Source organism: Antedon bifida, chromosome 9 (assembly GCF_963402885.1).
Source record: "Antedon bifida chromosome 9, ecAntBifi1.1, whole genome shotgun sequence".
In the NCBI taxonomy this organism is placed as follows: Eukaryota; Metazoa; Echinodermata; class Crinoidea; order Comatulida; family Antedonidae; genus Antedon; species Antedon bifida.
In genome coordinates this window covers 21578665-21603278 of record NC_136234.1, presented here as the reverse complement: position 1 = coordinate 21603278, position 24614 = coordinate 21578665, and the positions used below count along the sequence as shown (strand labels likewise).

Here is a 24614-nt window from a genome sequence, read left to right as displayed (position 1 = left end):
GTTGTATCAACAATAAAGAAGTAATTTATATATTCAGGAAGAGTTATTGAATGATACAGGAAATCAAGCATCTGTTAGAATGGGCATGTTTGCGATATGGGAGGCATTATGTCACCACCATCGAGGCCATGTATGCATGCCTTGGTCATCAGGAGGCTTATCATACTTAATCAATTCAATTTCACACTCAGCAGTAAACAATTGTAAATATTAAATGCAGTGGTTTTGATTTGTAGGACTTCCCACAATAAGCTACAGGGTGTTGTGTTGTTTTCTTGCATTATATTACGTCATTTGTAACCCACTGGAGCAAACTATTTAATCCAACATGTTTCATTTTCACATAATTTATTACTTATTTTCCCAATTCCATTTATTATATCATTTGCATAAAATACATGGAAAATTGTGTTGACTCTGAGAATACAGCACAATACAATAAATAGTTTATCCATCCTGTAATTGGTTAGTTATTCGCTGTTGAATGTGTATGAAAAAAAAACAAATACAGAAAAGAAAATGTTGGTATGTTTTAAATAAATAATGATAAATTACTGGGCTGACAAAAACTACAGTACAATGTTACTCGCTGTTGGATGCGTATGGGAAAAAAAATACAGAAAAGAACATGTTGGTATGTTTTAAGTAAATAATAATAAATTACTTTGAATAGAAACTACAGTACAATGTGTTAAACTAAAAAGGTGATATTTATTTTAATATCGTCACTGAAGTTACAAAGGCTTTATACATATGCAATCAAAGACAAATTATTTCAATGCAACATTATCTTAAAAAAACAGATTCAATACATGCTTAATGTTAATTGGTAGCAATTGCAGAAATAATGTAAACGATACTATAACAAATATTAAACACATAATTTTTATCATATCATGAAGTTATTTTATTTCTCCATGGTTTAACTAAAGCCAGGAAGCCAAACTTTTTCACACTATATTTAAGATTTTAACATTTTTTCTATTTGTTATATTACTTATTTAGTAGTCATTGGTTGGAGGTACACACCTAATTGGCGACAGTGACTTAGGCTGCTTTTGCGCTTTCCTGGCAGCTAGATAAGCAAGAAAACCTGTATGTATACAACAATATACAAGGCGTGTATTTAAACAAAATGGGCTTTAAAAACAACACATTGAAGATTAACAGTGAACATTTACAACAACTTGAAAGTTCTGAGCAAATTCAGTACTAGAAATTGATCACCTTCCTTAATTAATAACAATAATAATGCATTCATTTGAACAGTTTAGATTGTGCATTGCCATATAAGGGCACACATTTACTTTTAATTTGTATTAAACTACAGGACAAGTTGTACATAATTATACAACTAACAGTTTAGTTTTGTTTATTTACATCTTTGTCTGGAAACACTAGATCAGCATACAGTTTATTTTTCTTATTTAGATCTTCTAGAAACACTAGTTCATACATGATTTAATCTGTTTAAAACTAGTAATCATGTTGAACTTTGACCTGATCACCAATAAGGGTAATGCTGAACCATGAACGCTGCAGTAATCATGTTGAACTTTGACCTGATCCTTCAATAGTTGTATTTGTAACAAATTGTAACACATGTAGACACAACATAGTTTACTGGTTTCAAAATGATCTAAAGAAAAGTAAAAATAAATTATATTTCATAGTCAACAGTATTGTATGGATGAGCGATCTATAATTTTACATTTACTTATTCTATTTTTTAAAAAATCCTTTGTGGTTGTAATTACAATGAAGTATATATATGAAGTACATATCTGTGTACACAGTGGCCATTGTAAAGGACAATACTTCGGAAAGTGTTGCCCTCATTTACCTCAGAAATACTTGGTCCTGTTGAGAGCATTATGGGCAAAGTTATCGTCCGTCATCTTCTGCCAATCCTGTTGAGTTTGTCCTACAACAAACCCCATTGCTCTTTTAAGGTCTTGATCCTTCTTCTCCTCGATGTCTGCCCAACGTACCTACAAAAAAAAAAATATCTATTATCTATTCTCATTAACCAGCAACACATCTCCTGTCAACCAGTTAGATCAAGACACAACTTTGCAATGATTACTAGCTGCATTATTATGGAAGTATGTTTCCATACGTGTTTGATCCAAAATAATAATGTGCAGCACATTGAGAGCTTGCTTATATGCGCTATCTAAGAATGAACTATTATTATTATTAACCACAGTATAAGTATAATTTTTTCATTTCTTTTAACATTAACACTTTAGCTAATAAACCATAATATAGTCGTATTATGGTCGAGAATAAGCCCCATTTATTATTATTGTTACAATCATTTATTGAATAAAACTAACCCTCTTCTTGCCGGGTTCGCATTTTCTGTAGGCATAGTCATCAGTAACTGACAGGTACTCTTCTAAGCTTTGCGCCGGCATCTCACTCTCAGATCGTCTTCGTTTGAAAGATCTAATACCATCCAATTTATCTAAAAGAAAGAAAATAAAGAGAAAATGTTTAGATCATCACGTCAGATTTGAATTGCTTAGAAATCAACGGCAGGTAACACACGTTTAATCAGACAATTATTCTGAAGTTTAATTGGAACAAAAATTTCTTCTCCCAACAAGAATATTGTTTTCCATATGCAGTAATTGAATGATTAAATGTGTGACTGCTAAAAAAGTCTAAAAATATTTTATTAAAGTATTTAAATGCTTTGATTAACTTTTAAAATATAATCATACAAAATTCAAAACACCTTTCCTATAATATGCAACCAAGCATGGGCATCAATTACATTAAGTATTCAAAACATATCTAACTGAAAGACCACTATGGTCCAAGGTGCTAAACAAGAAAACATACATATGTTAATATACTTCTAAACCTAAAGACATCTTTAATGTCATAACCTATTTAAGAAATCTTTAAAAACATGTTTTTACAGGTAAAATGTGATACAAATATCCTCTTATCCTCAAGCTTTTCATGGTAAATTCATCTTCTTCAGTAGAAAAAAAAAATTACGCGAATTTTTACTAGCAAAATGTGCCTACCGTAGTGTCTCACACGACTACTGTTTTGGATTGATTAGTCAAAATCCTTTGCTTTTAAATTCTAAAAATATTTTCTAAATGAATATGTTGGTATAAAGTCTGCAGTTAAAAGTTTTGTTTTAAATTAAAAATGTTATTTTGTAGACAAATATATAAAACATTTGTGGTGTTTTTTTTCTCCCGAAATTATTGACAATACATTTTTGATGAATTGAAAGTACTGTAGTTGCATTTCGGTTCTATTTTGCTACAAAAAAAATGGCTGATAATTTAGTAATTTAGATTTAGACATTCCATAAATTTGACTCATGGGTGACAAATCAAGTTTGGGCAGGAACAGTATTTTACACCAGGAGAGAGTCAAGTGCTTTACTGCATTTAAAATAATACAATTCCATTTTTTAATTTAAATTTTCAAAATGTATATTTTTCATCACACATGCATATTGAGAAATGTTTGCTACATTTGCTACAGATACTATTTAGTTTTTAAATATTACTATTTCATTTTAATCTATTACTATTTAGTTTAGTTTAAATATTATTATTTCATTTAGTATGTTACTGTTTAGTTTTGAAAGAAGAAATCATACAACAGATATATAAGTATTATTCTTTATTGAAAACATACATTTTACAATTCATAAACAACACTTAATTAAACCAGATTAAATCATACTACTAAAATAAAAGTTTCTAAATTTAGAGAGATCAATATTTATCTGTCAGCACCCAGTATACTCCCAACAACAATTTTCTATTTTTTTCTACTCAAAACATGTTTAAAGCTCTGTCTACACTATCAAACTAGTTTGACAAATATAGTAGTGATATGACATCATCATGTTGAAGCAACTCTTAAGTGAATCTGCATATGACGTGTTGCCATGGTTTACCAACACCACAAACACATCACATTAAATTTCACGAGTATTACTTATTTTATTTGACAGATACTGAGCAGATATTGATGACTTGAGAAAAGTTAAGATAAAATTTAATTACTTTTTAATTTGGTCAGAAATGATAACAATCGGTTAAATTGTTTTTAAAAGTCGCTCACTAATGTTTTCTCAAAATTTAGCTAGAGCTATGGTCACTGAACTATTATTTAGCATTTACCAGCCTGTAAATTATTAACAAACAAATATTAGAAAAATATGTGAAAGAAGCCAAGTGGAAAACTCGCTTTTGTTTGTTAAAAAATCTGGAAAAGAAACTCATCTGAACGTAGAACTCAGTATAATAATTGTAAATAGAAAAAACAACAATTAAACCAGTATTACTAAATGTTTTTAAAAAACATAGTTATTAATATATTAATGTTATTCTTCTATTTATAGTATCTACTTTGGAAATGTCTCCTTGAAAGTTTCCTAAACTTGGTATAATTCTTAGGTTTTACATCACATAAAACCCAATGATCCTTTAAATACATTGCTAATGATAATGTCTGTCAACCTGATAAAGTCATTTATATCACTACTCTATCATACTAGATACTGTAGTGTAGTTAGACACTAACTTTCTATATCAATTTTATTCTATTGGAAATGTTTTCCATTGCAAATGTTTTTAAACTAATCTGGTAAGGAAAACAAGTTCTGTATTCATTAGAAAACATGATCTATTAAAATCGACTGTTTGTACATTAAAACTCTAGATAGTACTAAGCAAAATTGAATCATAACACAAAGGTCAATAATCATTTGACCTATGCAAATTACCAATATAAGTTTGTACTTACCTAGTTTTTCAATGGTGTATTCATCCCAGCGGCTTCTAGTTGCGTCCGTCTACAAAAGTATCTCAGAAAGTGAAAAGGTGAACGGCGAAAACATCAAACATTTGTCAAATAACTAACTCGCGAGCATTGCAGCAAGCAAGAAAACTGTTGCTAAGTCTTTGGGATGTCTAGACCAAGATCTGTATCAGTGCCCAGGTAGTGAGGGCAGCAGACAAGGTGGATCTAAACACTCCAACAGACTGCAACTAAATCCATCTACTACTAAATCAAAAAATATAATAATCATAAAGAACATAATAATTAGGTATATTGCAAATTAATAGATTAAATTACAAACACTAACTGCTACATGATTAAACATTACACCTGACATGTTAATATGTTTACACCTGCATTATGCAAATCTGAAATGAACACCTGAAAAAGAAAAGTAGTTTTAGTTTGAAGTATATTACCATCTGCCCTTCTGGAGGTGCTTCATTGGAGGTTGCTGCCATCTCTGTAGGATCACACTCTTCCATTTCCACATCATCAATGGCAGCTTCTTGTAGAAGACTTCTCACATCAACCATCTTATAATGACTTGGGGTTGCCTCCCAATTCTGTATCATCTGTTAAATGGGGTTTTTGTAGCATTAGAGACAATGAATATTAAATACAGGAGTAATGGATGGTAAAGGAACTGAACAATTTATCAAATAATTCATAGTAATTACAGACAGATTCTGTTTGGTTCCCAATTCTTCAGATGAGAACCAAAGAACCACTGCTAAACCGGTGACGTTATACACAATAAGTCAAATTTTTCTCACCATATCATTACCTGATTGAGATATTACAAACAATATTTTAAAATGTGAGGAACTTACCAATTCAATGCTCCTGAAACTTCTATTATGCTCGCATCTTTTATGGCAAATAGATACATCCTGTAATACCTCCACTATATACACCTTTAAATTACAAACATGATGGTAAATATATTTATTGTAAACTAAAGAGAAAAAAATCTCAAACTAAGATTCAATTTGATAAAAAATCTAAAAATGTGATAATTTAAAAGTTTCATTTAATTTCTAAACAGCCCACCACATCAACGTGAAATTTACATCAAATAAGGAATGCGCAAACAATCTAAACATTAAAGGGCTTCCATCATGTAGTTTCAAATCCTTATTGTAACTATACCTCAAATCCCTTTGATCGGCCATAAGACCAAAACTGATCATAATGCTCTCTCTTATTATTAATAGCATCCAAAATGACGAAGGAAAAAAGTCCACTGTCAATAGTCTTTTTGAACGATTTCAGTAAACTTGCACGGTATGTTTCTTCCATTTCGGGTTCAAATTCATACTCCATGACCTGCGATATAACATTGACATTTTATACTAATGGCATGAATAAGTAATAATAATATGAGAAAGATCTGAGGAGCCCTATCTGGACAAAATTAGGCACAGGCATGAATTTTGGTCAAATGTACAAACATTTAAAATGCTGACAACGAATCTCTCTTAAAATGGTCAAATACAGAATAAAAGCCAGTCAGACTTTTTTCAGTAGTTAGGTAGTACATGACTCTCCAAGAAAAAAAGTTGGTGGGTATGCAGTGGATCATTTTTGATATAGCACGAAAATAAAAATATGAAAACATTCCAGTTATTATTTATTTCTCACCTTTTTCTTTATCATTTTACCAGTTTCGGAATCAGTTTCGGTTTTCTCAGTTTCCATCATGAAATAATCATCCAAGCAAAGCATTCTGGGAGCTTGACCGCCATTTTGAATTTCTTTTTCTTTTAATAATTTAGCCATAAATGTCTTGCCAGCTCCTGGTGGCCCTCGAAGGATGATAACAATCTGGTTTGTACGCGGTCTACCAGATGGTGTCAAAATGTCAGTTATGTTAACTAACTCTCTTTTTGGTGCTGCAGCACCTGCTCCTTGCACCAAATACGGATTGGTTTGTGGTTGTTCATACACATTTTGATAACCAACAGGTTGATCACTAAAATAATAAATTTGTTAGTGATTAATATATTTGTTGTTGTCCTCTTGAATACTCCACAAGGAAGTCTGACAAAGAGGCCTTGGGGAGTGGCTTACTAATTGGACACTACCTCTTTTAATATACACTATTAGTGGCTTTAATATCTACTTGGTACTTGCTGGTTGTCCTCTTGAATAGTCCACAAGGAAGTCTGACAAGAGGCCTTGGGAAGTGGCTTATTAATTGGACACTATCTCTTTTAATTTATCACTACTAGTGGCTTCAATAGCTTGGGGCAGTTCATTCCACTTCCTGACTGTTTTTGGCAGGAATTCTGTGTTCATTTGTTAACATTTTTACAGAAAGCAATTGTTAGCAGTTGCCATGTAGCATACCTTTGGTGTGGAGATGAATAGTCTACAGCAGGTTGAATGGTGCCATGACCATAATCAATGGTTTGAATCTTCACTGCTGGAGGTGATGGAGAACGTGCAAATCCACCTGATAATAATTAATAAATACAACTGCTAAGTGATGTAAAACAGACGCAGTGAAGCGATTCGACACTCATACAAACAAAGCAAGTACTATACTTATATAAGGAATTTAACACTGTGATAAGAAAATTAAATAAAATGAAAATACTTACGTCTAAAGTAGTAATCATCTGATGGAGGTGGGGGTAAACCTCGTTCATATCCCCATTCTCTTCTGAAACAGAATGTATACATATATCATATTTGAAGACATCTTGTAAATAACCAGTAACCAAGAGAAGCTTTACAAATAATTACCTTAGTTACGTAATTTCTATCGAATAAAAACTAAAAATGTATCTGTACCTATCGGGTGCACGTTCCCGCATTCTGTCATCTACTCGGTCATGGTACCAGTCTTGTGGCCTACTATACGGGTCGTATGGTGGACGTTCAAATTCTCTATATCGATCCATTTTGTAACGATCCTTAAAAACAAAATATCCATTTAAAAAACTAAAATTTAAAGATTTAAAGGAATTACAATTATTTGTTATTTCATTTGTTGCTGGTGTAGGTATTTTTAGGAAACTTAGCAGAAGCTGTAAAACCTTTTATTAAAATCTGTGATCACAATTAAAAAAGGGTTTCTCTATTTGGAAATATAAAACAATCCGCATACTAATGATGATGACACAATGACTCACAATTTGATACTTACCTCATATTCCAATCTTCTTTCTGGAGGATATGCTTCCATTGGATAGGGTGGTCTTCCAGAAGGTGGTGGTGGTGTTCTTCGGCCTCCAAGCTGACCCTGGTATCCAAGAGGACGTTCTTCTGATGGCATCGCACGACCTCCAAGCTGAGCTTGGTATCCAGGAGGGCGTTCTTCTGATGGCATCGCACGACCTCCAAGCTGACCCTGGTATCCAAGAGGACGTTCTTCTGATGGCATCGCACGACCTCCAAGGTGAGATTGGTATGCAAGAGGAAGTTCTTCTGATGGCATTGTACGACCTCCAGGCTGAGTTTGGTAGTCAACTGGTCTTTGTGTCGACTGAACTTCGTTGAAATTATAAGTATTAGCTCCTAACTCTTCTTGGGATTTTATATCTTTCTCATTTATGATCTTTTCTCTATTAGGACTGAACCTGTCTCTAGCTTTATCCTCAAAGCGTTCATTTTGTTTGTATCTATCATTATCTCTGTTACGATCTCTGCCAAATTCTCGATCTCGACTTCTGTCCCTACTCATACTATGGTTTCTATCTTGATCACGAATTCTATTTTGATTTCTCTCATTATTTTGGTTTCGAATTCTCTCTAGACTTCTATCACGGCTACGATTTCGATTTCTATCACGATATCTGTCACGGCCAGTAATTTTTTCCCGGCTATTGTGTCTTTCCCTATCTCTACTGCTTTGTCTGTCTCTTTCACGCGACCTAGAGCGCGACCTTTTAATATCTCTGCCAAACATATCTTTTTTTCCACCATTACCCTTTTTATTTGCAGCTAAACGAGACAACTCCTCTTTTAATGTTCCCTTTGTTGAAACATCTTTATTCTTTCCTTTATCATCTTTAGTTTTATCATTTTTCTTATTGTCTACATTTTTATTATCAGTTCCCTTTCCTTTTGTTTCAGACTTGTTATCCTTGTCTTTTGGTTTTTCCATTTCTTTTTTAATTTTATCTTCTTTTTCTAGTTCACTAGTTTCTTTTTCTTTTTTGCTTTTCATTTCACCATCCTGAGTCTTAGATAAATCTGATGAATTGGAATCAATTTTTGTTTCATTCATCATCTGCTGCAAATCCCATTTAGTTATTCCCCCTCCTTTCTTACTTTGTGGTTGTTTTTGTTGCTGTTGTAACACATGAAGTGGTGGAGGGTGTGATGGAGGGGGAGGAATTTTTCCAGGTTTATTTATAACATCCTTTTTAGCAGTAACTGTTAGTGATGTAGCAGTAGAGGTTGCTGAACTTGTTGGAACAGTTGTCTCAATAACTCCATCCTCAGCAGACTCTTTTCCTATTACTAGAAAATTTGAAAGTTTGTCATTGGGTTTAAAACGTTGAACTGGATGTTGTTCTTTTACAAGTGGTTCTGATGGGTTAACGCCTGGTGGATGTTCAAATTGCAGTGGTCTGTTTTCAAACTGCAGTGGTCTGTCTGCAAATTGCAGTGGTCTGTCTTCAAATGGCAGTGGTTTGTCAGCAGCTTCATTAGCTGCATCAGCATGTTGAATAAGTTCCCAATCATTTGCATTTAAAATTGACCTTGAAGTCATATCAGTTTCTTCACCTTTTGAATTATCAAGTACCTCATTATCATTGTGTGTATCAATATCTTCATCTGCATTCTCGTCATCTTCATCAGAATAATCTAGACTATATTCATATTGTTCCACACCTGGAGGTCTGGAATCATCAGTAATAATTGGCTTGGATTTATCACTTCTGCGTTTTCGTTCCATTCGGTTAACTTTAGCCAATCGACGGCGCTTTCTTCGTAGTGATGAAGCAGATTGTCCATTGAATGGTTCTCCAATTGGCCGGTTTGATTTATTGAACCCATAAGGTGCAAAATTCATTTCATCGTCAATGTTATCGCAATTTTGGCCTCCCATACCCATCGGGCCTGGTCCTCCCATACCCATCGGGCCTGGTCCTCCCATACCCATCGGGCCTGGTCCTCCCATACCAATCGGGCCTGGTCCTCCCATACCCATTGGACCTGGTCCTCCCATACCACCTGTGCCCATCGGACCTGGTCCTCCCATACCACCTGGACCCATTGCTCCCATATCACCTGGGCCCATTGTACCTGGTCCTCCCATACCACCTGGGCCCATTGGACCTGGTCCTCCTATACCACCTGGACCCATTGGACCTGGTCCTCCCATACCGCCTGGGCCCATTGGACCGGGTCCTCCCATACCGCCTGGACCCATTGGACCTGGTCCTCCCATGCCACCTGGACCCATCGGACCTGGTCCTCCCATACCACCTGGACCCATTGGACCTGGTCCTCCCATATCACCTGGGCCCATTGGACCTGGTCCTCCCATGCCACCTGGGCCCATTGGACCGGGTCCTCCCATGCCACCTGGACCCATTGGACCGGGTCCTCCCATGCCACCTGGACCCATTGGACCGGGTCCTCCCATGCCACCTGGACCCATTGGACCTGGTCCTCCCATACCACCTGGACCCATTGGACCTGGTCCTCCCATACCACCTGGACCCATTGGACCGGGTCCTCCCATACCGCCTGGACCCATTGGACCTGGTCCTCCCATACCTCCTGGACCCATTGGGCCTGGTCCTCCCATACCTCCTGGACCCATTGGGCCTGGTCCTCCCATACCACCTGGACCTGGTCCTCCCATACCACCTGGACCCATTGGACCGGGTCCTCCCATACCACCAGAACCCATTGGACTTGGTCCTCCCATACCTCCTGGTCCCATTGAACCGGGGCCTCCCATACCACCTGGACCCATTGGACCTGGTCCTCCCATACCACCTGGACCCATTGATCCTGGTCCTATGCCTGATGTTTTCTGCCTGAGTTCATTTTCTTTTATCTCAATTTCTTTCTCAGTAGCAGCAGACATCTGTCGTATCTGTATTTCCCATTGTCTCCATTGGTGTTCATAAGATCTGTATAAATCTTTGTCAGGGTGACTTTTGTTTTCTTCTTTCCACTTCTTAAACTTGGATTCCCATTCCTTAACTTGCTCATTAAATGTTGCCTGCCGTTTCTTCAACTCGTCCTATAGTAAATAATTAATTTACAAGATATCATTTATACATTAATATTGACCATATACATACACATTTTTTTCAAAATCAGTACAGTCAAGTCGAATAATTCATGGTAAAGTTTGTTATGAAAGTCTCAATTCTTCTCTATGTAAGCCATGGCGAGGGTTTTAGGCCTAAAAACTAAATTATCGTTGCACATTTTATAAATATTTTCAAATAACAAATGGGAGAACAATTGTATTGTACGTAATTAAGGGGATTTGTCAATCCTAGTTTGTACTTAATGTAAAGATATTTAGGTGTGTAGACTTACTAATGTAATATCTGCAGAGCCTCCTGTGTTCTGCTGCATCATTGGTTGATTTTGCATCATGTCTGCCATATTGGCCATATTATTTGGTACTTGTTGTTGCCATCGTGCTGCTTCATTTTGAAGTTTCTCAATTCGATTCTCATCCTTAAACAGACAAAATTGGAATATCAATCTCTTGTGCACGATGCATAGCGGGCCACTTAAATTATTATAACTGACTTTTTAACTGTTTAAAGACAGAAAAACTAATCGCAATAGGCCTATATAGGATTATAGTATTCAATTTTACATAATGCAGTTTGTGACCTTAAATAAATATTAAAAATGTTGGGAAAGTGTCTTCAAACTTAAAATACTATTCTTTTCACAATTTTCTTACTTTGCCTTTGTTTGGTTCTTGATTGCCAACAAACAAATTATGAATCTTTTGTTGTTGCATGTTACCGTCAGGTTTATTTCTAGGCCTAATACCCATTCCGCCTCCTGGTCCCATTCCACCTCCTGGCCCCATTCCGCCTCCTGGTCCCATTCCGCCTCCTGGCCCCATTCCGCCTCCTGGCCCCATTCCGCCTCTTGGCCCCATTCCGCCTCCTGGTCCCATTCCGCCTCCTGGCCCCATTCCTCCTCCTGGCCCCATTCCGCCTCCTGGCCCCATTCCGCCTCCTGGCCCCATTCCGCCTCCTGGGCCCATTCCGCCTCCTGGACCCATTCCGCCTCCTAGACCCATTCCGCCTCCTGGTCCCATCATTGGCATTCCTCCTCCACCAGGTCCCATTCCTCCACCACCACCGAAACCAGGTCCAAAACCTGGTCCACATCCAGGTCCCATTCCACCAAAGCCTGGACCTCTTCCTTGATTCATAAACATTCCACCTGGACCGTTGTCCGGACCTCCGAAACCTGGGCCGGGACCCCCGCCGAAACCTGGGCCTTGTCCTGGACCCATCATGCGAGGGCCTGGAAAGCCGCCAGGCCCATGCCCACTTCCCATCATTTGATCATTCATACCACCACCACCGTTGAAATTTGGACCGTTCGGTCCCTGAAATCTCATTCTCATAAGATCCATTATTGAAGGGATCCTTTATGTAGTAGAAAAAATGTTCAATTTATTAAAATATGTACGAAAAATCAAACAAATCCTGAAGTGAAAAACGAATCACCATTTTTATTTTCAATAACGACGTGCTTGTATCGTCTGGCTCTCTCTCCTCGTCGTCTGCGGTGTGTGACGCGAAAAACTGAAATATGTCGCCCTCTATGATTTAGTTTAGGTTTCCTTGTTGTAAATAGGCCTATTGTTAAAACTTTTATTTTACTTACTCTGGACGCACCTTCATTAAAGAAGTGTGCCACTGTTTCAAAAGTGTAGCTTTTTCTAAATAAATTATTATTATTATTATGAAATTACTATAACAAAATCAAGAATAAACAAACAAATCTTGTTAGCTATTTTTATTAACTGTAATTGTTAAAGTTATTTATGTCTAGTCTAGTCAGATAATATGAAAACATGGCGGACCTCCATTAAAACATTTAGTGACCATCCAGTAAATAATATCATTTGTACAATACAGTGCTCGACATAAAATAATGATGACCGGAAGAACCATTACAGATTTGAACTGTAAATATCACATTGCAGCTATAAATACTAGTTCATTTCATGCAAGAATATTTTAGTTAAAGATGTATTGTTTCAATTCAACTGTATTTCTAACTAAAAGTAAAGCATTAGTGTGATTATACTGTATAAGCTCCAATAAAACTAAAATGGTAAATAAACAAAACAATACATCATTTCTTAACCCATTTATCCATCAATCAATCATTACATTCCAAGTGGCTGCAAAATAGAAAGGCCTAAAAAGTGGCAATAATACCTATATTATTTTTAAGAGATACAAGAAGTTCTTGTAATTTTATTAACTTATACAAATTTCTAACTGAAATTTCAAAGTGAGATGCCATCATATCCAAAATTGGGGGCTGCGAGAAGTTATTTTTTATTTTTATTCTTTAATCAGGTACTTGTAGAGTACGACAACAAAATCACACAGGAGCTTGGTTTAATATTCAATAGTAAATAGTATTGGTAGATAGTGCAACTTTGGTATGTAATGATCACACACACCAAGAACCACCTTGATACTACAATACAACATGTGGACTACCTCTCACAACTTTACAATAGTTTTGGGAAACAAGTGTTGCTACTCAACATATGGAAAGTAGTTATACATAGAATACTATTTTAACCAACAAAATACTGTACATATTTACTACACTGGTTATGCATGCATAGGGGGTTTTCTAGATCATGTTGAATTCTGTATGCCATCCGCTAAACATTGTCAATTTGTTACCATAATGGAATGATTCTCTCATTTGTTTAAAAATATACTTGTACATAAAATGGAAAAAAAAAATTTTTCAAGGTGCAGCTATTGGAATATGACATACATATATATGATATACATACCTGTATCAAACATAGGTGATCAGGTATTTATTAACAGACAGTAACTTAATTTACCAGAGTACTCCTACTGCATTTTGGTTTATGAGATGGAATTCAAATCATAAGCATATGACTGTTGTGTAACCTTTATTTTTACAAATTGTAAAAATTGAACTTGCAACAAAACTCCTCCTTGTAAAGGAATTTTAACTGACTTTTGCAGTAAAAGAAATAAAACTGAAAACCCCATTGAAACAATGAAGGTGAACACCACCCTGTTTCCCTGTAATTTAAGTCCATACAAAAAGCGGCCATAGTGCCGACTAACAAAACTAAACAATTCTTAATACAGGACAAAACTAAGAATCTAATTAAGCCGGTCATATAATGAATCTAAAAACGTGAATATTATATTGGAAGACAATACATTAAAATAATTGATTTTAGTATACAAGAATGATAACTATACACGGCGATTTTTGGAGGAAGCTTCTTTATGCGCTATTGACATAGATATAACATAAGTACAAGATCGTCAACTGTATGGACACGAAGTGATTCCAACAGGAAGGGGAACCGCCGTAGTTCAAATTATCTAATATATACTGTAAAGCATTTTTAAAAACTAATAGCGATGAAATGAATAATTTATTGGTAAATCGTCCTGCATTTTTGCATAAAAGGATCGTTTAGAATACATTCTGTGTTAATAAACTCTACATGCTTGTGAGCGCAGGCGTAGTGTGTGACTGTGTATGGGGGAGTAACTATTGTATCGAATGGTGGATCACAGTGTGGTTCCTCTCTCCACGAAAAATCACTTTTTGAAATATGATAACATTGGAGTTGACAATCTAGTACTTAAAGTGGGTGATTGTATATTCTTTGAGATGAGGCAAATATACAGTACACACAAAATAAAAAACATTGCCACAAATGTGTAGCTGACCAAATATAGGGTGTATAGGGGATTAAAAAAAACACTATACAGTATGTTCGCTCAATAAATGTAAATAATTAATACTTGGCACTTTGTTTAGTATCCAATTATACATAAATAATAACAAAACTATACACAAAAAATCAAACAGTTAAGGTAAAATGCAAATACCATATTATATTGCAACTAAATCTATTTTAAGGTGTATTAACTTATTGACGAAATGATGAAATTTGATATAAATTTAGTTGCATAGATAAATCTATGTCATGAAATTTCATTAATAATCAGGAAACATAATATTTAATTGAAAATTAAATAGTTTTACTCTACAAATAAGTTCATTAATTGAATCAAATAACATGGAAAATATGCCTTTAAATAAATTTAAATACACAACAAATTTGTCAGATATATTTACAATATAAAAACTTAATTGGAATTAATTATTCCATAAACACCAATGTACATTATAGTTGAAATACTGAGACGAAGAGGTGAACTAGCTAGCAAGTGCTGCAGTGTATACAATATATGTTGAGGTACCAGTTTAGCATTTATTGTTCCTCAAAATGTAGTAGAGATCACCTTGCTTTGCCAGATATGGAACTGTACATACAATAACCTCTTACACTAAATCCTCCATTAAAATATCAAATTATGAAATGGTTTTTAGGTCCTGTTTCTGCTATGTAAAAATAATGGATTAATAACCGGGTAAATATGAATTACCCCAATTTCATGACGGTTTATTAGGCGCAACGGAGCAGAAACAGCTCTTTACATACTGTACCTTGATGGGGCCCAGTTTTTAATTTGTGCTTACTTAGAAAATCTTACAACTAAAGTGTTATAATGTACAAACATACAGTACTCTGGAACAGTCATTTTGATATTCTTTTGGCGGAAGATTTAAGGTATCAGTAAACACTTCAAGGTGAATATAGCATACTATAGGTTTGTTTATGAACTATTCATGCTTTAACTTGTACATTCATTTTGACTGCTCACTACCCCCATACTTTGGTCGACCAACCGGTTTATACGAGGGCGGTATATTATGAGCTGGAACGTCAGAATTATCTTCAAGCTTTCTCCATACCACCTAAATCAACAAACGAAAATAGTTAGTAATAAGAAACATGTATACTGTAATACAACTATAATTGGCCGGTGTCTTTTATATGTTTTAAGCTCTGTCTACACTGTCAAACTACTTCTGACGAAAAAAGTGTGATGTGCCCAAATATGGTAGCGATATTCCCAAATATGGTAGCGATATTCCCAAATATGGTATTGATATGACATCATCATGTCTATATATGGGCACAGAGCTTTAGAAAATAACAATTCAGGAATCAAAATATAACTTACATTACACATCTCGCGTACAATAGCTCTTTCTTTGTCGGACATAGATTCATTCTCCAATGGAAGTTTACGATCATCTATCTGCTCATGTACCTCCAAGACCTTTCAAAATTAAAAATAACACTAAAATTAATAAGTTAATTTTCAGATGAAAACAACTGTGTAGTAAGGAAGTGTGTATCGATATCATTAATCATTATAAATTTATCCAATGCACTTAAGAAACTGGCGTTTCAACGCAGGATGGCCGTATACAAATTAAAATTATTTTATAAGCTTACCTTAAATGCTTGAGCTACAGCCTCTTTGCCACCAGCTTGATAATGAGGCATCATCTGTAATGAAAAATATGAATTATTAGGTGAATGTGGTACCTACTTTTCATAGATTATTATAGCGAATTGTCCATCACTTGGATCTACGGTTTATAGTCCTAAGCCTCGAACCTTGCCGATGTTATTGCTAGGTAATTACGGTTCCACTGTCTTAACCGTTCGGCCACTCACTCACTAAGTATGATGAGGTAATTTTAATTTTAAATATTTCTCTGCTTGAGGAAATACATACCTGACAATGAATATTTCAACAAATTGAAAAACCTTAATCATAAATTAAACGATACTTACAGCACTCCCACTAGTGTTGGGGGAATTCATTTCTGGGCCTTGTCCATCTCCCTGGCCATTTCGTTTCAACTGCTGGGTGAAAAAAATACCAATATATTAATGGCACATACTACATCTGAAACAATGGATTTAAAACTATTTAGCCTAACTATCTGCCTTTAGAATGCGTCCTCACAAATATATTTACTGTAAATACTGAATAAATGCTTTAATAAACCCCAAATGATTCTAGTTTTGAAAAACAGTTTTAAAAACCCCAGTGTACTATTATTATGATTTAGAAGAAAGTAAACAGATTTGTATCTCACAATTCTTACACCAAAGTTTGAATTTCATTTGAACATTAAACATCTATTATTTACAGTACAGTATGATATTGTACAGAATCCAATTTTTAAATGAGTATAATAAGAAACCAGTGTCTGTTCATTACGCCCTGATACATGATGATAATAAATCAAAAGTACTTCCATTTAATGAGCTCAAGTCAGAGATAAAATGGTAACAGCACAAGCTAAGAGAAATGTGAGACATAAATGTGGCAACATAAATCACTAAACACTAACTAAACTAAAGGTTTCTATGACAACATCTTGTTATCCACTTTTATTGATGGTGAAATAAATTGTTTCTGTCTCTTGGCAAATATTTGTAAATGGCAGTCGACAAAGTTATTGGGTCTTGAATTGAAGCATTATAATGAGCAGCATTTTTTGTGCTGTACAGCAATATTATTGTAAAACTTGCGATGTTTCATTTTTATTAACAAACTAAAATACCAATTCCTACATGATAAATACTTAGTTATTAAGTTTGAATTTTGGAAACAATGACAAAAAGCAAAAATACAAGAGACCCGTGCATACTACTAGTAAAATATACTGTTATGTCACTCAATGGTTTTCAACTCTACAACCATAAAATACTGTTCTTTTTACAAATGAACCATTCCAGCATCTTTACACTTTAATTGACCTAAAGCCTGTAAAGGTAAGCTGATAGATAACATCACAGTAAGCCAACAGAGATTATCAATGGGATGCTTGCCCAGAAAGAATGTATGTTCAAAAACTAGGTCTGTACCTCCCAAGACTTAAAAATACATTAATATAGTATTATCACTGGTAAATCTAAATGCAATAACAAAGTCTACAGTAGTAAGTAGTCTACAGAATTTGGGATTTGTCTACCCTCAATGCAGTGGCATAACGCAGAGGCCTGATTGGTTATAGGGAAATGGCCATCCAACTTGAGGCCTTGGGTGTTTTTAATGCCAGTTTCCTTTTGGCCCTGCTCAGGGGGCACCATTTCCAAAATACAGTACTGTTAATTATCAACATTATATTGCTATCAGTAAAGGCCAATTTACACAATTTAAAAATCTATTATTCCTTATACACACAATGCGAAACAGATGGGCGATTTCTGCTCAGGATAGATCAGATTCTATGTGGGACAATCTACGCAGTTTCCTCTTCCGTTACAGCTCACTGGCCTTAATAGTAATACTCAAATGGATCAGTGTTATGTATGAGCTCACCTTAGCTAGTTGTCTTTTCTCCTCTTCTAGTAACTTGACACGCTGCTCCAATTCACGGATATAAATGGCTGCTTGATCTAAAGGAAAAAAACATTTGAAACAATTTACATGCAGATTTTTAACCCAAAGAGACATTCTTTCAGTACAAAAAACAACCATTGGAAATAGTCTGAAATAAACAAACAAAATTTAAATCCTGTGATTGTCTAAATAAATTTTTAATTTCACAATTCCTCAGCAAGACTTTAGAGAGCTATTTTAAAATAAAATAATTGTTCAGTTTTCCATCCCAATTAAAATTACATTTCAGGATCGTATAGCATTCTGTGTGGGTGAACAGTGACTTGAATTTTAAAGATCATGTTGATACAACACCACCTACAAAAGTCCCTCATCAAAAAAGAAATTTAAAATGGCCTTTAAAAATCTATCAAAATGGCTGTCAATTTACAAAATCAGTGGTTTTCATCTTAACAATAACATGGTAAAACAGAACCAAACCACAGTCATGGTTGAACTGTAACAATCTTTACAAACTTCTTTTTTGCATTCATTGTGACCACAACCATTTGAGGAAGTCTATTTGAAAGAGAATGTCTAATTGTATTGAAACTTTGTACAGTACAGTAACTAGTGAATGAAAGTCAGTCTTATGCTTTGTATTTAGTATTACTACTTTCCACATGACTCTGAACTCTAAATTCACACTTGTCAACTACTCATGCGGAACAAATCTAACAGGTCTTCTTATGTCAACCTGTACATCAGGTGTATATTTGATTAACACCAAAGTTTGTTGTTACAAATTGTTCTTTGAAGCACAAAGCCATTAAATAGCACAATGATGGATGAGGTCAATACTTATCCATTACATTGGTTCTGTTTCTACTGTAAAAAAATACCAGTTGTTAACTGTTTGAAAAATAACCAGTTATTAACTGTGTGAAAAAATTACCAGTTATTAACTGTGTGAAAAAATTACCAGTAATTAACTGTGTGTAAAATTATTATTACCGTAGTTCATCATTATAGTATTTGGTTTAGTTCATTATTGTTTTTTTTAACTTGTTTTTAAACAATCTTGAAAGTTTAATCTTTTATAAACTAAATCTTTTCCAGTCGTAATTGGTTAATCAAACACAGTAGTAACTAGTATTTATTGTACCTTGTGCATTCATAAAATCAAATTAAAAAAACAATAGCCAATAGTATATCATTTCAGGATAATACCATTACATTGATAAACACGATATGAGTTCAACAGTAGATATATTAATAAGGATTGTTTTTCATTGTTAAGTTGTGAATAATTTCCTACACTTGAAATAATAGTTGCTTTATTTAGACTGGAGTCAGAAAGCCTAAAGTCTATTGTTCTTTGGTACACTATTTCAACAATGAATCATCATAACTGCAAGGGATACTTAATAAATCTACACCACAATAATCTATTTATAGACAAATATGTACTTACCACACATATCTAAAATATTTTAAATTCATAAGATACTGGTTTCATTATTCTCTAGGTAATAATCTAAAATTATTAAATTATTTTGTGTAGGCGGATTTTACGACCCCTTTAATTTAAATAATCAGGTAGTCATTCGAATAAATGTCCCAAAACACCTCCCTCGAATAGACTCCTTCGAACATCATTTTGAATAATTAACGCCCCCTCGCATAAGCGCTCCAGGTCCACCTCCACGAAGAAACTCCCCTTAAAAACCCTCCTGAACAATAAATACCAGGGTTTTCATTCGAATAATTGCATGAAAGATGTAATAACTATAAATAACTGGTTAATTTTAATTAATCATCATAATTTATTATTTTTTCAAAATTTGCAGCAGTTAAAAAGTATCAATGAAAAAACAATTTATAAATTTCTTCTAATTGAAAAGTAAGGTAATGGGAATGACTCATTGTATTACCATAGCAACATATCCACACCTAACTGGAAATATGCTAAACTATTCTGTCCTTGATATTGAATTTAGTAAATTGCATTTAATTAATTATTCTACTAAAGAATAACATTTTACAAAAAACAAAATACATGCAATATTGAACTTCAAAGTTCTCCAACCTATGTTTAAAATTTTAGGGAGTTAGCTATAGGGAGTTAGCTATTGGTGTTTCTAAAACAGTCTTACAATCAAGGACCAGAGATCGAAGGTCTCGGTTTGCGAGAAATCTAAAAAACCTGAACAAAAATATTTCAATTGCTGTAGATAGGGGATCTGTTTTCGAGAAATCTCTTATGGATGATTTAACTGTAATATTGGGAAGCTTTTGTGTTTTGTCTTCAGACAAATTCATGCAATAATCGAAATGCTGCAGCGGAAATGTCAAAAGGCTTCCTACTTTCTAATAATGTTGTTACTGTACTGTAACATGACCACAGTGCTGATTTTGCCATTTTTCCTCTACTGAATACTAAACATAAAAAAGACAATGCATACTGTACTTGGGACAAATCTATGTACCACCACATTATACAGATTGATAGAGTGTATAAGAAAGCAGGTGTGTCTTGTTTACTGTGTATTACTCACACCTTGATCTACACCAATGTAAACACCAATGCCTTTATTGGTGGACAGAAACCTTTTGTTTTAATCTTAAGTGCGGTATAAATGGTCACAAGAATCAACACCACATAAACTAATTCATTATTTGTATTGTCCCCAAAAACATGAACAATAAAGCTTAATAAAATCAGACAGGCCATTTTGCAGTTTTAATAAAGTTATTCACTTGTAAAATTAAAAAAAAACCACATAAATTTCATTCATAAAAAAGACAAAAGAGACATTTAAGTTTCAGGTAAATATTTTTTTTCCGATTCAGTTTTTGGTCAAAGTGAATAACTATTATGCGACAATAAAATGGCATATTCATAATAAAAATATTTTGTTCACTTACTGTTGTTATTGATACTGGTATTAAGACTTGTAATTGGGTTAACTTTGGGCACTTCAGTAGGACTAGACTCATCATAGCTTCCATCACCCTGGTCTCTTGGAATTGAGCTGAGGGTAGAATTACATTGACTACAGATTGAGCTACGACTACCAGTCTTCTCTTCATCCAACATCATGCAAACATCCTTCAGCTCTAAATTCTCCGTGATAAGCTCTTCCTGTCTTTCACCAAGTTCCTGCAGTTTGTTTTGGTAAACAGCAACCTCATTGCGCATAACATTAGCGGTGTAACGCCCAAACCGCTGCCACTCTCGAGCAAGTTTGCGCTCTTTCTGACGACCATCGTCAAGAAAGTAGCACAAGTCTCTAAGTTCTTTATTTTCAGTGTCCATAGCTTCTTTTCCTTCTCGTAAATCTCTTATTTCTGTCAAGTTAATTTGCATACGTCTATTAATCTCTTTCATTTTGGCACCGTTGTCCGACGTAGAGGACAAACGATCCATTTCCGATTTCCGTAATTGACGAATTAACTCATCTTTAGTTAATTTATTTAATTCCTCTTCGCTTGGGACAATTCTAGGTTTGGGTTTTGGTGCTTGTGAAATATTTTCTCCCTGATATTGTCTAATGGGAACATTCTGTTCACTAGACCTTCTGCCCTGGTCATATATTGAGGAAGAGTTTGGGTCATCAGAGTTCCACGAGTTGCTGTTGGTCATAGTATTCTGTGGCGGTCTGGTGCCATAAGGTTGATCTACACTGGTATGTGGGTCTGACCTATTATCCATTGGCCTGGATTGACCATCAAATGACCGATTAGAGCCAAGAGCTCTCACCTCTTCAGCTGATCTACTTTTGTGTAAATCCATTTTTCCTGAAGGTCTGGAGGCATACATATCAGTCCTGCCTCTTACATTAGGATCAACGAGACCTTCCTTTGCTTGAGGTGAAACACCAGCCTTACTACGAGTCGGCTCATAGATTACATTTCTAGATTCTGGTGGTTTATATTGTGGGGGTGGGGGTCTACCCCTGACAGCATCAAATGAATCATAAACATTTTGACCTCCATGTTCCAACATCCTGCGCTTTTCAGGGTCAGGTTGTCGATAAGGAGGTTCACCATTAGGCGGAGGGTTTCGGTAATCATTACCTGGTGGTCCATACCTATATTGATCACTACGCCTTGGGTTATTATCACCAAATGGAGGTCTTGAACGACCGCCTTCCCCAAGTCGTCCATAAGGTCCTTCATTGTTAACCACAGGACCACCTTGGTGGTGATATCTTGTATGTTGTTCAAAATCAGTAGAAGCTGGATGATTTCTATGGGAATCATCGGCTGTATGCCGTACATTTTCAGAATGCATCCTTTGCCGTGAGCTTTCCCAATTTGGATCTGGTGTTTTGGATCTTGGCTTATCCTTGACATCACCGCTTGGTCTCATTCTTGGATCCATTATGTCAACTGCTTTTCCTAAACACTGTGTAGAAATAAAAACAATTTTATTCCAAACTACTTTATATAGCAAATGTAAAATTGAATTGAATTTTTAGGATTTCCTTGCGCAATTTGAATATTTTGATTAAAATTGCACAAGGAAATCCTAAAAATCACTTCATCTAGCCTATCTGTAAACACGAAAATGATCACGCCCTCATACAAAATAGAGTGACCACAATAAATAAAACAATTTCAAACATGACCAACATCATCAAAAGTATATAGCTCTAGCCTAGCTACAATAGTAGTAGTAGTAGTAGTAGTAGGCCTAGATCTAGTAGGCCTACCTACCGGCGTGCCATATATAAATAAATCATCAACAAAAAATGTCGGAATTTGACTTTTTCACAAACATTAAACAAAACAAATAATTAAATATTATGCGACCAATTTTTCTTGTGATGCAACGCATAGGCCTAGGCCTACTACTACTGTAGGCCGTCCCCCACTCTACACACAAGGGCAGAGCCTCTATCTAACAAGGCTAGCCTAGGTAGGCCTACCGAGGTCTAGCCTATGCCTAGCTAGTAGGGCCTTATTCTAGCTAGGGCCGCCGTAGGCCTATACAACTTCAAACAAGTCAATCCGACACACACACATTATTCAATCAACGATAGTTTAACTTACATGCTTCTGATTTCAATCACAATAATATTAATTCAACAAGAAAAGTGTTATTTCGATTCCATCTTTCCTTTACACCTCTACATTCCTAATGACACTCCCGTATCTGCGGTTTTATAAACGATAATTAATATAAAAAGTCAAAATGCTCTTTCTCCCCTCACACTAAAGAAACAAGATGACATGATACCGGATGCAAAAATGGCTGCGCCCACAATGGGATTTATATAAATCCATTCTTTAAACACACACCCTCTGTATTTTTAAAATTAAAATTCAGAATTCATGTATTTGTGAAATAAATTTAAACCTAGGTAAACATATTATAATGCATATTATTTGATCCTAATAACACTTATTAAAATGACAATGTGCTTTATGTAACAATAATATAAACATAATTTTCATAATATTTTATGGGGGTGACTTCATTATTTTCATTTTTAAAAAAAACCTACAGAGAGAGGGCAGTGTGTAGAGATCGCCACCAGAGCCATATATTGAGGGCGCTAAACATAAAATTTCAAACATCAAAGCAGTTAGCGAGAACCAAAAAAAAAAAAGATGGTAAATGTGCTCTCCCTGCCTCAGCACTAAGGCCCTGCCACAGCCTTTTGGGGTCGTTCCCACCACATCACCAGATGCATTGATGTTGTCGCCTCATGATGTGTGGTGGAAAGGGGGACGTATGATCTGTGAACCCCAAACACAGTGGCCGCATGCCTTTAACTCTATTCCACCGACCAGCGTGGGAATCGAACCCACGACATACGTGTTGTTAACACGACGCTCAGGCGACTGAGCTAACTGATCATTTTGGTTTTCACAAGGTTAATAGGATATTAATGACGTAATGATCAATTACGTAATACACGTATAAATAGACTATTATCAGCTTTTCAGTCATGTACTTGGTGGCGTAACGGGTAATGCTCAGTTTTGAGTGCTATCGGCTGGGGTTCGAACCTCGACGGATATTTTTTTTTTAATATTGTTTTTTTTTAAATAGAGATATGTGACACTGTATTGTCGAACATGTATGGTACCATACCGGTAGGTATTCAAATATGCTTAATACGAAAAGATATTAAAATTCAGTGACTTATTTCTATTTTATATGACGTAATGATGACTTCAATAATAGACTATTATCAGATGTTCCGTCATGTAGGCCTACTTTGTGGCTTAACGGGTAATGCCCAGTTTTGAGTGCAATCAGCTGGGGTTCGAACCTCTACCAATATTTTTTTTATGAATTTTTTTTTTTTGAAAGAGAGA

The 24614-nt window shown here is 35.1% G+C and overlaps 2 protein-coding genes across 5 annotated transcripts; both read right to left on the bottom strand.

Annotated features, from left to right (window-relative positions):
* Positions 1-691: 691 nt before the first annotated feature.
* Positions 692-12551, bottom strand: LOC144851433 (uncharacterized). Of its 3 annotated transcripts, XM_078708896.1 has the most exons (15): positions 11723-12551; positions 11344-11487; positions 8116-11038; positions 7979-8061; positions 7624-7745; positions 7431-7492; positions 7177-7282; positions 6469-6799; positions 5977-6153; positions 5658-5741; positions 5244-5399; positions 4789-4837; positions 2340-2470; positions 1844-1991; positions 692-1639 (listed from the first exon to the last, which is right to left on the bottom strand). In XM_078708896.1, the coding sequence occupies exons 1-14, from the start codon at positions 12410-12412 to the stop codon at positions 1845-1847; spliced, it is 5205 nt and encodes a 1734-aa protein (XP_078565022.1). In that variant the 5' UTR covers positions 12413-12551; the 3' UTR covers positions 692-1639; position 1844. The 3 variants fall into 3 exon arrangements, 2 of the variants coding, with proteins under 2 accessions (XP_078565022.1, XP_078565021.1); XM_078708895.1 differs by having other exon boundaries at positions 7979-11038; XR_013614179.1 differs by lacking the exons at positions 692-1639; positions 4789-4837 and having other exon boundaries at positions 1852-1991; positions 7979-11038.
* A 232-nt stretch (positions 12552-12783) lies between these two features.
* LOC144851439 (uncharacterized) lies at positions 12784-23515 on the bottom strand. 2 transcript variants are annotated; one of them, XM_078708908.1, is made up of 7 exons: positions 23340-23515; positions 21210-22692; positions 18282-18358; positions 16742-16813; positions 16397-16450; positions 16119-16217; positions 12784-15849 (listed from the first exon to the last, which is right to left on the bottom strand). In XM_078708908.1, the coding sequence occupies exons 2-7, from the start codon at positions 22666-22668 to the stop codon at positions 15739-15741; spliced, it is 1872 nt and encodes a 623-aa protein (XP_078565034.1). In that variant the 5' UTR covers positions 22669-22692; positions 23340-23515; the 3' UTR covers positions 12784-15738. The 2 variants fall into 2 exon arrangements, with proteins under 2 accessions (XP_078565034.1, XP_078565035.1); XM_078708909.1 differs by having other exon boundaries at positions 16742-16810.
* Positions 23516-24614: the final 1099 nt, after the last annotated feature.

Bases quoted from the DNA above. Each gene is read 5' to 3' on its own strand.
- LOC144851433 (XM_078708895.1), bottom strand. From the start codon at position 12,412: ATGGATCTTATGAGAATGAGATTTCAGGGACCGAACGGTCCAAATTTC. The intron at 11,488-11,722 runs GTAAGAAAATTG...TGTCTGTTTAAG, and splicing joins AAGAACCAAACAAAGGCAAA to GATGAGAATCGAATTGAGAA. The intron at 5,400-5,657 runs GTAAGTTCCTCA...CCCATTTAACAG, and splicing joins GTTTCAGGAGCATTGAATTG to ATGATACAGAATTGGGAGGC.
- LOC144851439 (XM_078708908.1), bottom strand. From the start codon at position 22,668: ATGGATCCAAGAATGAGACCAAGCGGTGATGTCAAGGATAAGCCAAGA. The intron at 18,359-21,209 runs GTAAGTGAACAA...TTTTTCCTTTAG, and splicing joins TACCAGTATCAATAACAACA to ATCAAGCAGCCATTTATATC. The intron at 16,218-16,396 runs GTAAGCTTATAA...TAATTTTGAAAG, and splicing joins CTGTAGCTCAAGCATTTAAG to GTCTTGGAGGTACATGAGCA.